The following is a 15,635-nucleotide window of genomic DNA, read 5'->3' on the forward strand; positions in this document are numbered from 1 at the left end:
CGCCCTCTGGGTGGCGGGCGAGGGTGGGAGAGGCTTGGGAGGGGGCAGGGAGCCTCTCAAGCCTTAGAAATGGGCCTGGCACCCATTTTTAAATGCACCAGATTGACTCTGTTTTCTGCTTCCCTGCAGAACCACGCAGCAATGCGGCCGCAGAGCAAGGCAGCTCCCAGAGCAACACCCCTCCATCGCTTGCCCTCTGTGGTAAGGGGGCGGGATTTGGTTTGCGCTCTCTCTTTGCGGTCTGGAGTTGCCAGGGGACTACAGCTCCCATCAGCCCCCAACCAACATGGCCACTTTATTTTGTAAAGGTTATACACCCCTCGGCTGCAAGAAAACCAACCGTCTTGAAGCAGTTCACAAAAGAAAAAGAAGAAATGATCCCCGACCCAAATTGACGAGTAATTTCAGATTTTCGGAAAGTTAAATAACAGCAGGCTAAAAACAGATTAGAAGTCGTGTCATCTTTCTAAAAAAATCTGGACAGGGTTGATTAACAAGAACGCTTCCACCAGTTAAATTGATGGACTATCCCAAAACGGCAAAAAATGACCGGAAGAATCAGAAATCGGGAAGGCCAAAATTTTAATAAGGAATGGGGGAAATTTGTAATTTACCTTAAAAACCATTGTAAACAGTTGAAATCATTAGTAGGATTGGAATAACACTTGTAGTTTAGTAGTGAATTTTGGATATAACGGAGATGTAAAAGATTTGGATTATTATAAAAGATGCAGGAGGAAACGATTAATAATAGGGCCCACAATGGGGAGGAGGGAAGTCCAGGAGATTCTTTGGGATCTTGTCTTTATGTTGTACATTTGTGATTGTAAAATTTAAACTTGAAAAGCATAATAAATAAATTTACTTATTTTTAAAAAAAGTTTCCACCAGGCGCCGAAAAGAGTGTTGTGAAGGCAGCTTCCTAGATAGGCAGGGAGTTCCAGAGGTCACGCTACAAACCATCAAGTTTTGGCAACTGTGAAACGGGCTTTTCCGGAGCTCCTGTAACTGCCAGTTCCTCTAACGGAAGCTGCTGAGTGGGTGTTTATGGGGTAAAGGGATCTTGTAGGCAAACTGGTCCCAAGTTATTAAGGTATTTATAAACCAATAGTATATTTACTAATACGGTGCTGTGGCTGATGGGATTTGTAGTCCAGAACTTGTAGAGGCCGCCAGGTTGGGGAAAGGCACCTCCACTCATTTGCTGAGGGTCAGCGATGGTCGCCCGAACAGAGACTGATGGCCTCCTGTTTTCATTTCTTCCAACAGACCCTCTTCCAGAGAGTTTTCTCCCTCGAGGGCCAGAGACCTTCCTTGGTGAATCGCCTGCCAAACTCCCTCGCCTGTCTACCGTGTGCACCAGCAGCCACCAGGGTCCAGACACAGAATGGCGGAAATCCAAGGCGGCGACGTCACGAGAAGGTCAGGGGGCGGCTTGCTCCATCGGTTTGCCATTCCCTCCTTGGCGTTTCCTGAGCCTCTCCTAACCGGCAGCTGTGAAAAAAAAGGCAGATTCCACTCTGTGGATCTTTAGGAAAGGGATTGAAAATAGAGCGGCCGATGTCTCAATCTATGGTGCGACCATATTTGAAAACCTGTGTGTCTCCGCTCAGAAAGGATATGGAAAGGGGAAGTTTCAGGAAAGGGGTGGCAAAAAGAAAGGGTGCAGCATTTGGACTTTTTAGTTTAGCAGAAAGGCAAGGGAGAGGAAACACAATGGAAGTTTATAAAATTAGGCACAGCCTGGAGAAGTGAAGTGAAGTGAAGAAGGCACAGCCTGGAGAACAGCAGACAGAGAAGTGTTTTCTTCCTTTCTCATAAACAATAGAACTTGTGGACGTCCCGTGGAGCAAATGTTGGAAGATTTGGGATGGGTGAAAGAAGCAGAGTTAAAGTGTGGAACTCCCTGCCACAGGAGGCAGTGACTGCCACCAGCTCGGATGGCTTCCAAAGAGGATTAGACCAATTCATGGAGGAGGCGAGGGCTCTCAGTGGCTACTAGCCGGAGTGGCCGTTCTCTGTGGCCACAGTTGGACAATGCTTCCAAATACCGGTAGCTGAAAACCATAGGAGAGGAGAGTGTTGCTCTTGTGTTCGAATCCTATTTGCAGATTTCCTGCAGGCACCCGTTTGGTTTTGCTCTTAAAATTCTTCAGAAAATTTTGTGCTTCTTATATTGTAATTTTATGTCGTGAGCTTGCCCTGAGATCTATGGATGAAAGGCTGAATTGAATAAATAATAACCATCTGGTTGACCACTGTCCAGCAGACTCTTTTGATGTTCTTACTGAGCTTCAGGCCTTCTGGTTTAGGAGCCGGCTTACTGTTCTCTCCCTCCTTCCCCACCCTCAGGACTCGGCACCCCCTTGCAAGGCCTGGAGAGGTGTCTGAAGGAGGTCCCCACTGGCGCCCACAGCCAGCCCTGTTCGCCGACCATCAGCTCCTCCATCGGCAGCTCCCCAGACAGGCACCCCCGGCGGACCCCCGCGACCGGGAAGTGGGCGAGGAAGGAGGAAGGTGAGACTCAGCTGCGTGATGTTGCCGGGAGCCGGTGAGGCTGGGCAGTTGTGGTCGCGGCCAGATCCACCCGCCAACAACGCCATCGTTTCCCTTGGGCAGAATATTTGATCTCTGTCCTGAGCCAGTTTTGCTTCCTCTCGTTTCCTCAGGGCTCAGTCGGAACGGCACCCCTCTGCAGGGGCTGGAAAGGTGTCTGAAGGAGCTCCCCCTGAGCTCGCCCAGCCAGCCCTCTTCGCCAGCCGTCAGCGGCTCCCCAGACAGGCTCCACAGGTGGACCCCGGAGGCAGGGAGGTGGATGAGGAGGGAGGAAGGTGAGTGGCGGGCATCAAGGTTGGAGGCCGGATGGAAATCTCCAGCCTGAAATGGCGAAGAATACCTTCGCTGCTGAAACGTTGGGAGCCCCATCAGTTTTGGCATTCTGTCGGCCTCTGAAGACTCAAGCATTCCCCTCATGTCGACTCTCTTTCTTTGATTGCTGTTCTATTTCAGTGGTTCCCAAACTTTTTGGGGTGGGGCTCCAAAAAGTCTAGATGACTCTATGAGTCCCTTCCAACTCCGTGATTCCATGATTCCTTGACCGTTTTGGTATTTCTTGGAAGGAAAGTTGGTACCTAGATAATAAATTAATAGCAGCATGGTACAGTTGTGTAGCCGACTTCTTTGCATGCCCTTTCTCGGTAGGACCCAGCCGGAACAGCACCCCCTTGCAAGGCCTGGAGCGGTGCCTGAGGGAGCTGCCCCAGAACACCCCCAGCCAGCCGTGGTCGCCGGCCGTCAGCTCCTCCATCAGCAGCTCCCCAGACAGGCTGCACAGGTGGACCCCGGAGCCAGGGAGGTGGACCCGGAAGGAGGAAGGTGAGGCGGTAAAAGAACAGAAGGTTCATTCTTTGTGCAGCGCAGAGTTAAACTGTGGAACTCCCCGCCACAGGAGGCAGAGATGGCCACTGACCTGGATAACTTTAAAAGAGGGATGGGCATACGGCGTCCGACCAGATGCCAGTGGGAAACCCGCAAGCGGGATCTGAGCAAAAGAGCAACTCTCCCCTTCCTTTGGTTTCCAGCAGCTGGTATTCAGAAGCATTGCTCTCTCCAGAGGTTGAGCAGTAGCCATTGTGGCTGGGAGCCCTCCATAGCCCTCTCTTCCTCCGTGAATTTTCCAATCCCCTTTTAAAGCCATTGAAGTTGGTGGCCGGTCCATGCCTCCAGTGGGAGGGAGTTCCGCAGCTCAACTATGTGCCGATTATGCATGGAGAGATTCACAATATGACAAATTATTACCTTTTCTAAGCGGCGTATGTTAAATAAGCCACACAGAGAATAAAAGATAAGTCATAAAACCAAAAGAATAAATATTTTTCCCTTGTTTTTCTAAATGTGCCCCCCGTCCTGATGCCCCTGATGAAAAAATGCTTCTGTTTCACATCTGTCGCCCGCTTGGACTTGATCTGCAGTCCCCAAAATAAAAGGTTGCTGTCTTCTCTCCTTTTGCAACTCGAGCGCAGCGAAGTTGAGAGAGCGGGTTGTTGGGAGCTGGAGAGTGAACCCAGAAGAATGCCTCTTTCCTTCCTCTGTCGCCATAGGTCTCAGCCGAAACGGCACCCCCTTGCAAATGGTGCTGGAGGGCTACTCAAAGGAGCTCCCTGGCGCCCCAAGCGGCCACTTCTTCCGCTCTGTGGCCAGCAGCTCTTCCGACGGACAAGGGAAATTGGGTGCAGGAGAAAGTCCTGCGAAGGAGGCAGGTAAGACGAGGCTCAGCTCCTCAGTCATGCCCACCCATGCCCACCCCTAAACGATTTTGCACCATTTATTCCAGATGCAGCTTGCAGGGCCTTTTCCCCCATGATTCCTGCGTTGCAGCGGGTTGGGCTAGATGGCCCCTGGGGTACCCCTTCCAACTCTGCCATTCTATGATTTTGTGTATATAACAGATTTTACCTGGTTTTCACTGCTACTCGCCCTTCTCTTCCTTCAGGGATCCCACCCCTTCAAGGCCTGGAGAAGTGCTTGAAAGAGATCCCGCTGGGTGGGGTTTCTTGCCCAAACGCCGTTCTTACGGGAAGTGACTTCTCTGCCCAGAAGCCCAGGAGGACGGAGGCGTCTTTGCAGAGGCTGTGGGACAGAGGTAAGGAAAGGAGCTGCGGAGAACATTGGGGAATGTGACGTTAAAAAAATAATATTTTATTTATTATCTTTAGTTTTGTACGTTTCAATCATTTTACAATCATTTTAACATTTCAAAACTTGACTTCCTTTTCCCTCTTTCTGCGGTTCCTTTACTTTTTGTATTTTCTGCATATTCCAAATTAATTTACTCACGTGACGTTACGGCGTGTTTTAATTTTTCAGTTTTCAAATTCCAAAAGGAGGGGTGCTAAAAAGTTGTAACATGAGTTGGGAATTCATATTAATATAATTCAATATGATTTAGTTTTGCTTGGTGAGTAAAATGTGTGTGAAATTGCATAGAAGCTATTAAAATGATTGCCAAGTAATTGCAGCAGTGTTGTTGTTATTATTATTATTATTATTATTATTATTATTATTATTATTATTATTAGCATTCTCAGAAAGTAAATCTAAAATTCTTTGGTTTGCCAAAAGCAGTTTATGTGCTTCTCCATCCAATGTAGACTTACCAAGCTAAATGTGGTCTAATCCCAAAAATAATAGCAGATTTGAATTCCTCACACCCAGAAAGATATTTTAAAGGCCCCTCGCTGAACTAAAATGACACACCCTTCCATGACACGGTCCTCTATCCATCACCCACCCTAATCTCTCCAGATTTGTTCAGAATAGGATCCAGTCAGTCTGAGGACAGGATCCTGGACTAGATGGTCTATTGGTCTGATCCAGCACCCAGTCTCTTGTTCCCGCTTGTGATTCCCACCAACTGGTTTTTAGAGGCAGGATGTAGCCATTTTGTTTAGTAGCCATCAATGGGCACCTTTAAATATCAGAGGAGGAACCACAAGATGTTTTAGGGCAGGAGTCAGCAAACTTTTTCAGCAGGGGGCCGGTCCACTGTCACTCAGACCTTGTGGGGGGCGGATTATAATTTTTTTAAAAAAAATGAACGAGTTCCTCTGCCCCACAAATAACCCAGAGATGCATTTTAAATAAAAGGGCACATTCTACTCATGTAAAAACACGCTGATTCCCGGACCGTCTGCGGGCCGGATTGAGAAGGCGATTGGGCCGGATCCTGCCCCCGGGCCTTTGTTTGCCTCCCCATGGTGCAGTGGTGTCCAAACTTTCAAAGAGGGCCAGATTTGATGAAGTGAAGGGCCGTGAGGGCCGACCAAAGCTGTTAACATTTTTTAGGATTGAACCCAAAGTTGTTGAAATTATTGATTTTACCCCAGGAAATAATCGAATTGATTAGCCCCCCGAAACGGACTTTGGACACGCCTGGTTTAGTAGGAGTACTTTGGTTTGGAGTAGGTTGGGAGATAGGGAGTTTAGATGGAAGTAATAATGGAATGCTGGATGGTAAAATATTCAGGGATTTATGAGATGAAAAATGAACCATGGAAAGAGAAGAAGGGAAGTTATTGATATTGCAAGGATGTTTAAATGAGTATATTAAATTGCAAAACAGAAAACTGAATAAAAATTATTTATGAAAAAAAGACAGTACTGAGCTGGATAGCCAAGGGTCCGACTCTGCTTCCTCCACTCAAAACGCCTTTTTCTTCCCTCCAGGCAGCGCCACAAACAGCATCCCGCCACGTCCCACGAGCTCCTCTGGCTCCGTGGCAGCGGAGGCCGCGGTGGAAGCTTCTCCCCTCGACCGACTGATGAGTTGCCTGAAGGAGATCCCCATTCAGAGGCCGAGTTACCTGAACACACCCAGCGTCTCCTCGTCCGCCTCCAGCTGCAGCGAGAGCGAGCGCCAGAGCCCCGGGTGCAGCCTCTGGTGGGACTGCGCTCAAGGTGGGTGACGAAGACGGGGATGGACCCATTCTGAGCAGCGGGGCTGAGGACCAGCGTGGACTCATAAATCAAAATCACATAAGTGTTGGAAATGTAAAGAGAAAAAAGGTTCTTCTTATCATATGTGGTGGTCTTGTAGTAAGGTCAGAGCTTACTGGGAAATGATATATAATGAATTGAAAAGGATGTCCAAAATAACCTTTCTAAAAAAACACTAGAAACTTTTCTTTTGGGAATTATAGGGACAGAACTACCTAAATGGTATAGAAATTTATTCATGTATGCTACTACAGTGGCAAGAATGCTACTCACCCCAAAGTGCAAAGAAGCAGAAGTCCCAGCAAAGGAAGAATGGATGCAAAAACTTACGGAATATGCAGAAATGGCTAAACATAACCAGCAGAATAAGAAATCAAGATAACAAACTTTTTATAAAATAATGGAAGTTGTTTATAAATTGCAAGCAGATAAAAACATTGGCAGGATTGTTGTAATAACCTGCAGTTTCATAAGAGTATATAATTAAGTAGATAAATAAATGAGCAAATTAAATGAATTTTGATATGCAGCAGATATTTTAAAAAGAACTTTAAGGAACCGCAGAAAGAGGGGCAAGGAAGTCAATTTTTGAAATGTTAAAATGATTGTTAAATTAATGCAATGTATAAACCTGAAAAGTATAAATAAAATGAGAGAGAGAGAGAGAGAGAGAGAGAGAACCATTTTGGACTTGGAGAAAAGGCCAGCTTTCTTTTCGGGATGCATCAAGGCTGCTATTTTAAAATACTTTATTTTAAAAATGATTTATCAGCCCTCAAGTTTAAAAAGTTCAACGCCTCATCAGAGATTTGCAGCATCTCCTAGACAATGACAGTTCTCTTTCTCAAGCTCTGGGAGGAAGACCTTTCATTGCCTACAGACAGCCACCCAATCTTAAACAACTCCTAACCCACAATAATACAGCAACCAGACTTAACACGGACACTGGCACCAGAGCCTGCAATAAACCCAGATGCCAACTTTGCTGCCACATACACCCGGACAACACCATTACTGGACCCAACAACATCAAACATGCCATCTCAGGCCTATTTAATTGCTCATCTTCTAACATTATATATGCCATCAAATGCCAACAGTGCCCTTCAGCTCTCTATATTGCACAAACAGGCCAAACCTTACGCCAAAGGATAAATGGACATAAATCTGACATCAGGAATCACGAGACAGAGAAGCCAGTAGGAGAACACTTCAACCTCCCAGGACATTCAATACAGGATCTCAAAGTAGCTGTCTTATTACAAAAGAATTTCAGAAATAGACTTGAAAGAGAAGTTGCTAAATTACAACTCGCCACTAAACTGAAAACTATGGAGAGACCTGGTCTGAACAGCGATATTGGATTCTTATCCCATTACACAGGCTAAAACTATTCTTGGCCATCTGCATACTGTCCCTTTAAAAACCTCTTTTTCTTTTTCTTGTGGGACCAACTGTCATTAACGGTCACTAACAGACTTACCATGCCCATTAGCCAATCACCCATTCCCTCCCCTCCCTCTCATTGTATATAAGGGTCTGGTGACTTCCGTTTCAGTGTATCTGAAGAAGTGTGCATGCGTACGAAAGCATATACCTAAAACTACTCGATGGGTCTCTAAGGTGCTACATCAGGGGTCAGCAACCTTTTTCAGCAGGGGGCCGGTCCACCGTCTCTCAGATCATGTGGGGGGCCGGACTATATTTTGAAAAAAAATAAATGAACAAATTCCTCTGCCCCACAAATAACCCAGAGATGCATTTTAAACAAAAGGACAAATTCTACGCATTTAAAAACACGCTGATTCCCGTCCGCGGGCCGGATTGAGGCGGCGATTGGGCTGCATCCGGCCCCCGGGACTTAGGCTGCCTACCCCTGTGCTACATTAGAATTTTTAAATTCTTTTGCAAGGATTCTTTTAAAGACTTTCTGAGATCATATAACTTTTTTGAAGACTTGATTCTTTTAAGGGAATTTTTAGGTTTTTAAGAAGAGTCTTTTCAACTATCTTTTTAAAGAATTGTTTTAATTTATTTCAGTCAGAGTGTTTTCATTCTTCCTAGACACGGGATCGGAGATGGAAGGGACTTTGCGGCAGAAGGGGACTGAGTCCAGGCTGCAGAGCACGTTGCTTGCTCCCAAGGAGGAAAGGGGGCTTCCTTCCGCCCGAGAACCAGATCTTGTCACCATGGGCAGCCGAGCGCCATCGGCCTCCCCTCTTGGTGGCCTGGAGAGATGCTTAGACAGCATCTCCATGAGCCAGCCTCTCCCCTCCAACATCCCACCTGGCGATGCCAAGAGTCCGGGTGACGCGGTACCCAGGACATCCCGGCAAGGGGTGGTTGGATCACATCCCACAAGTAAGTGAGGCTGTGGGTAGCCTTTTATGGCGGTGGGTCTGACCCAGGACCGGGATCTTGCCATTAATTAATTAATTAGTGTGCTGTTCATCCTCTATCAATCTCAGTGGGGTTCTCAACATAAAAATACAAGATAAACCCAAAATGCATCCAAACCAATAACCCTCACCCCACAAACATATTTGCAAGGACATAGGAGGCCATTAACCAAAGGCCTGGTTAAAGAGGAACATTTTTGCCTGGCACCTAAAGGTGTATAATGAAGGCACCAGGCAAACTTCCCTGGGGAGAGCATTCCAGAGACAGGGAGCCACTGCAGAGAAGGCCCTGTTCTTGTGTTGCCTCTCTCCTGACCTCTTGTGGAGGAGGCACATGAAGAAGGGCCTCAGAAGATGATCTCAGGGTCTGGGAAAGAGGCGGTCCTTAAGGTATTGCGGTCCTGAGCCCTTTAAGGCTTTATAGGTCAAAACCAGCACTTTGAATTGGGCCCGGAAACTAATCTGTAGCCAGTTCATTTGGACCAGGATCGGTGTTATATGCTCAAACCGTCTTGCTCCAGTGAGCAACCTGGCCGCTGAATTCTGCACCAGCTGAAGTTTCTGAACAGTCTTCAGAGGCAGCCCTAGGTAGAACGCATTGCAGTAATCTAACCTTGAGGATACCAGATCATAGACAACAGTAGTTAGGCTATCCCTGTCCAGATAGGGGCGTAGCTGGGCCACCAGCCAAAGCTGATGGAAGGCACTCTGGGCCACTGAGGCCACTGAGCCTCGAGCGACAGCAAAGGATCCATGAGGATCCCCAGGCTATGAACCTGCTCCTTTAGAGGAAGTGTAACCCCATCCAGAGCAGGCAACCTCCCAGCCATCTGGACTAGGGAACCTCTCACCAGCAGGGTCTCTGTCCTATCTGGATTGAGCTTCAGTTCTTGGGGGTTTGGGTCAAGGAGGGAGAGAACTCAAAGATGGCTACTTTTCCCTGGTCTCCCAGGTCCTAGTCCAGCACTCTAATGGTGCATCGAAGCTCCCCCCCCCCCCAATTTCACAAGATTTATATACCGCTTTACTGTTACAAAACCTCAAAGCTGTTTGCAAAAAGAATAAACTGATAAAAAACCATCAGTTAAAACACATACACACAGGCAGGAATCCATTCCTGGGCTTGATGAGAATGTGCAACTTTTGCAGATCCTCCAGCAGATGACAACCTCTCCCACGACCCACAGATGGGTCCGAAAGATCCAGCGGCAGCCAGTACCCCCAGTCCTCCCAGCACACCAGCCCAGGACTCCTTCGGTAGGACGCCTGAGAGGAACGTGGAAGGCCGTGTTCAGCATCCCCAGGCGGAAGGTGAGAGAGCAGCACAATCTGAGATAGTACTTATCGCAACTGAAAACAATGCCTGTTAGCAACGAAAACAGAGCAGTGCAGTAAATCATAGAGCAGCGGGAATCATAGCTGAAGCATCCCTGAGAGGTGGCCATCCAGCCTCTGCTTGAAAAGGAGGGAGAGTCCATCACCTCACAAGGGAGACCGTTCCATTGACCAACAGTACTTGTCACCAGAAGATTCTTAGAATCATAGAATCATAGAGTTGGAAGAGACCACAAGGGCCATCGAGTCCAACCCCCTGCCAAGCAGGAAACACCATCAGAGCACTCCTGACATCTGGTTGTCAAGCCTCTGCTTAAAGACCTCCAAAGAAGGAGACTCCACCACACTCCTTGGCAGCAAATTCCACTGTCAAACAGCTCTTACTGTCAGGAAGTTCTTCCTAATGTTTAGGTGGAATCTTCTTTCTTGTAGTTTGGATCCATTGCTCCGTGTCCGCTTCTCTGGAGCAGCAGAAAACAACCTTTCTCCCTCCTCTATGTGACATGGCTATCATATCACCCCTTAACCTCCTCTTCTCCAGGCTAAACATGCCCAGCTCCCTTAGCCGTTCCTCATAAGGCATCGTTTCCAGGCCTTTGACCATTTTGGTTGCCCTCCTCTGGACACGTTCCAGTTTGTCAGTGTCCTTCTTGAACTGTGGTGCCCAGAACTGGACACAGTACTCCAGGTGAGGTCTGACCAGAGCAGAAGACAGTGGCACTATTACTTCCCTTGATCTAGATGCTATACTCCTATTGATGCAGCCCAGAATTGCATTGGCTTTTTTAGCTGCTGCGTCACACTGTTGGCTCATGTCAAGTTTGTGGGGTTTAGTTGGAATCTCCCTTTTTTGCCAGTTGAATCCGTTGGTTTGGGTCCCACACTTTGGAGCAGGAGAAAACAAGCTTGTTCCTTCCTCCCTGCGACGGCCCTTCAGATATTCGAAGATGGCTATCCTATCACTTGTTATTATTAGTAAGATCTGGTTGGTTGGCATCCGTCTCTCTCGGGAGACAATGGAGCAGTGAAGTCAAATAGTAACATATATTATCCACATATGTATACAATCTGTTTTAACTGTTCTTAATTTAAAATGGTTTTATTCCGATGGAAAACAAGCGAGGTCTCAACTAAAGAAGAATGGCAACTCAAGCTGATGGAATACGCGCAGCTCGCGAACTTAGCATATAGAATAAAAGAACAAGAAGCACATACGTTTAGAGAAGATTGGGAAATGTTTATGGGGGAAATCGTGTACACTTGAAAATACTGGCAGCATTAAGATAAATTCAACAGTGTAAAAAAGTTTTGATGGATGGAATAATGGATTACGGAATGGTTTAGTTTATGTAAAATATGCAGGGATTTATGATATGCAAAATGAACCATGGAAAGAGAGGAAGGGAAGTTTTTGATATTTTAAGGATGCTTAAATGAATAAATTTTAAAGGATATTTTAAGGATGCTTAAATGAATAAATGTAAAACAGAAAATTTGATAAAAAAATTATCTATATGTGTGTGTGTGTGTGTGTGTGTGTGTGTGTGTGTAAAAACTATAAATGGTTTTATCCCTCCCCCTGGGACCTGCTGGTGAAAAGCAGGTCATTCATTTAATGATAATGTAATAACGGGAATGTTGAAACACACAAGTCTCTGCATCCACACAGACTCCATATTCCAAAGCAGGCCGGACCTTGCAATACCCAAGAGAGCCTTGGTCAGTTCTGCATCTCAGCTGCCTCCCTCGTTCAGGGCTGGTCCACCCATTAGCCTGGCAAGGAAAGAGGGGCCAGTCCTCATGGCACCTTTGCAGGGTTCTGTGCCTGCTGGGTACCTGGGTCGCTTCCATCCGCCTTAGTCTCCAGCTTCCCCGCAGAGGCTGCCATAGGGCAGAGGAGGCAGCAGCAGAAGTGGGACTGGCAGGCATCAAACACCGTGCCGCCTTTAACCAATTGCAATTCCTGGGGGATGCCATTTTCTGATTTGCCTTAGGCGCATAGCTGTCAACCGTCCCTTATTTGGCGGGAAAGTCCCTTATCCCAGCGCCGTGTCCCGCTGCTGTCCCTTATTGATGATGTCCCTTAAATTTCCCGGGTTTCAAAGGAAGCAACTCCTCTCCCTCCCTGCCAGTCAGGGAGGCTCCAACTGTGTTGCTTGGCTGCGTTTCTCACCCAATAAGGAGTCTAAGAATGACTGGGGGGGTGGAGCTTGCATGCCTTGTGCCAATCAAATCGGCCGCGTTGCCTGGGGATTAGCCTTTGCTCAGCGCTTCCCAGTGGAGAGGTGATGGTGGTTTTCCTTGCTGCATCCCCTTTGCTGGGTTGCTGCGCTGTGGGAACCACTGCTTGAGGCTTCGTTTGGCTTCTGGCTGGGCTTTCTGCCTTTGGCTCGGAGGGGCTCAGAAGTCGAACATACCTGTGCCCAGAAAAGCCCTTATTTTGGCTGCTGATCCCTTATTTTCGAGGCTGCTGGTCCCTTATTTTCAAATCTGTAAATTGACAGCTATGCTTAGGCGGCAAAATGTCTTGTGCTGGCCCTTCCCTCGTCTCCGGATCGGCAGAGGGTGGAGAGAGGGACATTCTGCCGCCAAGATGCTCAAATGTGACTCTCTCCCCCTGTTTTTGCTCCTGCAGCTGCGAGGAAACGGACACCGAGCGGCTCCTGCCTCCAAGGCCTGGCGAATCTCCTGGCTGAAAGGCCCGCCAACCCTCCTTGTCACTTCCGGCCGCTCCCCAGCAAGGCCCAGGGCAGCTCGGAGCAAAGGGAAGCGCAGGCGAGCGTCTCTTCAGCTGAGGAAGGTGAGGGTCTCTGCTGGAGCGTCCTGGCGCCAGAGGCCAGGGCAGCTTTTGTAAGCTTTCAAAATGGCACATTCAAGTTGACATGTTTAATCGGAGAGAAGTCATGGTCAAGACTGGAAACATATAGACTTTTTGTGTGAAAGAGAGAATGAACTTGTGATATTTGGTTTTGAGGACTGAATATAATGCTGGTCTATAGAAAGTGAACTTGTTGTTGGACTGGATTTTTATATATAGCTGACAGATGAAGAAATCAGAAGTTCTCTTTTTCCTGTTTGTTTTCTTCTTTCCTCCTTTATCCTTTCTCTATCTTCCTATCTTTTTCTTTCCTTTTCTGGCCTGTGTTGTTATTTGGATTAGCTTTTTCGCTCTGACATTGATTTTTGTATTCCTTCTTCCAAATTTTCACTCGAAAAACATTTTGTTTGACGGTCTATTGTGGTCTATATTTTGAATTTGATATATATGGGGGCACCAAAATCTTCAGGTGCCCCTCTAAAGGTCTTCATCCAGCCCTGGGCAGAGCATAGTGATGCCAGCTAGCAGCCCTGAAAGCCTCCTCTGCTCCTGCCATAAGATTTGCGGTCATCACAGCTGGGGAAAAGATCTGTCCACAGGCCACGTAGGAAAGCCGGATTCTGGAGAAGGATGCTAGGGAAGAAAGTGGCATGCACTGAAATAAGTTGCCGCTCAGGACCTGCTGGCCTTCAGTAACAAAGGCCCTCGGATTTGCTGAATTTTGGGACCCGTCTTATAATGGTTTTTTTGCCTTTCTCTGTGCAGAAGGGGCGAGTGAGAGCAGCCCTCTCCAGGGCCTGCTCAGGTGCCTGAAGGAGATCACTGCCCGGGGCCCCAGTCCCTGCAGCCCATCGTCCAGCAATTCCCCGGCCAGAAGCACGCGGGGAGAACCGAGGTGCAGACGTGCCAAGGGAGAGGAGGCGGAGGCCAGGAGGGCAGCCCAGGAAGGTGAGCCTCTGGGGTTGCGCCTCTGGCAAGGCAGTGGCAAAGGCAAGCAATGGTGGTGGAGGCAGGTGGTGTCACCTGTCCTGTGCATTCTGGGTAGGGCAGGTGTACACTTAAACCAGTGGTTACTAACATGGCACCAGTAGATGCCGTGGCACTCTGGGCATCTCCCGCTGGTGCCCAGAAAGCCCCCTGAGCACCTACATCACCCCTTTATTTGCGAAGGGCTGAGGAAAGTGCATAGAGGTGAAGGAGGAAATGGGGAAGAGAGATATTCTTTCCCACATTCTGTTTTTTTCTGTGTGGTTTTCAAGGCACAGATTCTATCGGATCCAACTTTGACTCGGATCCCTTGAAAAAGCAAAGTTTGTGTGATGATGATGGTGATGATGATGGTGATGATGATGATAATAATAATAATATTTATTTATTTATACATACATACATACATACCCCACCCATCTGGCTGAGTTTCTCCAGGCACTCTGGGCAGCTCCCAACAGAACATTAAAAACACACTAAAAGATCAAACATTAAAAACTTCCCTAAACAGGGCTGCCTAGATGTCTTCAAGAAGTCATATAGTTATTTAATTCCTTGACATCTGATGGGAGGGCGCCACCACCGAGAAGGCCCTCTGCCTGGTTCCCTGTAACCTCGCAGTGAGGGAACCGCCAGAAGGCCCTCGGCGCTGGACCTCAGTGTCTGGGCTGAATGATGGAGGTGGAGACGCTTCTTCAAGTCTACTGGGCTGAGGCCATTTAGGGCTTTCAAGGTCAGCACCAACGCTTTGAATTGTGCTTGGAAACATATTGGGAGCCAATGTATGTCTTTAAGCACCAGTGTTATGTTTTCCTTCCTTCCTTCCTTCCTTCCTTCCTTCCTTCCTTCCTTCCTTCCTTCCTTCTTTCCTTCTCTCTTTCTTTTTATTTCTTTCTCTCTCTGACTCTGACTCTCTCTCTCTCTGTGGTGTGGGGAGGGGTCAATCCCTGGTAGGAGGGACAGAAATAACCATGTGCCGTTGACACACACTAAAAACCCATACATGCCCATAGGTCAAAAAAGGTTGGCAACCCCCTGATTTAAATCAATGATAGCCCGCTGCCAAAACAGATCTTGGGGTGCAAAAAAGTCTGAGCCCAATATTCTCCCCCTGCAGAGCTTCCAACAGGTCAGAGGAGCTGCCTGAAGGAAAGGTCGATGGGCAGCGACGGCCCGGCCACCACGCCCTTGAGCAGTCCACAGAGAGAGGCTGGGCACAGGAGCCCGACCCCCGAGGCTGGCGGGGGGCACCGAGGTGAGTCAACACGGCCTCTGGCAAAGCAGGAGGGGCGCAGCAGCCGCAGAGACTTAAAATCCTCTGAGATCCCCTGCAGGATCCGGCCAGTGGTCCAGCGTCCCGTTCTCACAGGGGCCAATCAGATGTGCTCAAGATCTGAGCCCAAGAGCACACTCTCCCCTTCTGCGTAGTATTCTGGTGCATAACTGTCATTGTTTCCCTTTTTATAAGGGAAATTTCCTTATTCCGAATAGGATTCCTCGCAAGAAAAGGGAAGAGTTGACAGCTATGTTCTGGAGTTCAGAAGCATTGCTGCCTCTGACCGTGGAGCTGGCAGCCATCGATAGCTTTCTCCTTAAATTTA

General features: G+C 47.8%; 2 protein-coding genes and 1 long non-coding RNA gene across 5 annotated transcripts in view; 2 read left to right on the forward strand and 1 right to left on the reverse strand.

Moving 5' to 3' along the window:
• KRBA1 (KRAB-A domain containing 1) overlaps nucleotides 1–15,635 on the forward strand; it is a 56,399-nt gene that overhangs the window by 35,838 nt on the left and 4,926 nt on the right. For all 3 annotated transcript variants that reach the window (XM_083466598.1, XM_083466599.1, XM_083466600.1), the window contains exons 13-21: nucleotides 3,202–3,375; nucleotides 4,101–4,259; nucleotides 4,493–4,642; nucleotides 6,226–6,456; nucleotides 8,560–8,856; nucleotides 10,044–10,205; nucleotides 12,865–13,029; nucleotides 13,813–13,995; nucleotides 15,152–15,289. In XM_083466598.1, the coding sequence (XP_083322724.1) occupies nucleotides 3,202–3,375; nucleotides 4,101–4,259; nucleotides 4,493–4,642; nucleotides 6,226–6,456; nucleotides 8,560–8,856; nucleotides 10,044–10,205; nucleotides 12,865–13,029; nucleotides 13,813–13,995; nucleotides 15,152–15,289 (1,659 nt within the window). The remainder of the gene's footprint in view (nucleotides 1–3,201; nucleotides 3,376–4,100; nucleotides 4,260–4,492; nucleotides 4,643–6,225; nucleotides 6,457–8,559; nucleotides 8,857–10,043; nucleotides 10,206–12,864; nucleotides 13,030–13,812; nucleotides 13,996–15,151; nucleotides 15,290–15,635) is intronic.
• On the forward strand, nucleotides 7–2,680 carry LOC310689512 (uncharacterized protein). Its single transcript, XM_083467307.1, has 3 exons — nucleotides 7–201; nucleotides 1,270–1,422; nucleotides 2,353–2,680. Exons 1-3 carry the CDS (start codon nucleotides 93–95, stop codon nucleotides 2,553–2,555), a joined length of 465 nt encoding a protein of 154 aa, XP_083323433.1. The 5' UTR covers nucleotides 7–92; the 3' UTR covers nucleotides 2,556–2,680.
• Nucleotides 392–1,219, reverse strand: LOC310689567. The gene is made up of 2 exons (XR_014517502.1): nucleotides 986–1,219; nucleotides 392–462 (listed from the first exon to the last, which is right to left on the reverse strand). It is a non-coding gene; the product is annotated as an uncharacterized lncRNA (long non-coding RNA).

Source organism: Podarcis liolepis (assembly GCF_965112155.1).
Source record: "Podarcis liolepis genome assembly, chromosome: 12".
Classification (NCBI taxonomy): domain Eukaryota; kingdom Metazoa; phylum Chordata; class Lepidosauria; order Squamata; family Lacertidae; genus Podarcis; species Podarcis liolepis.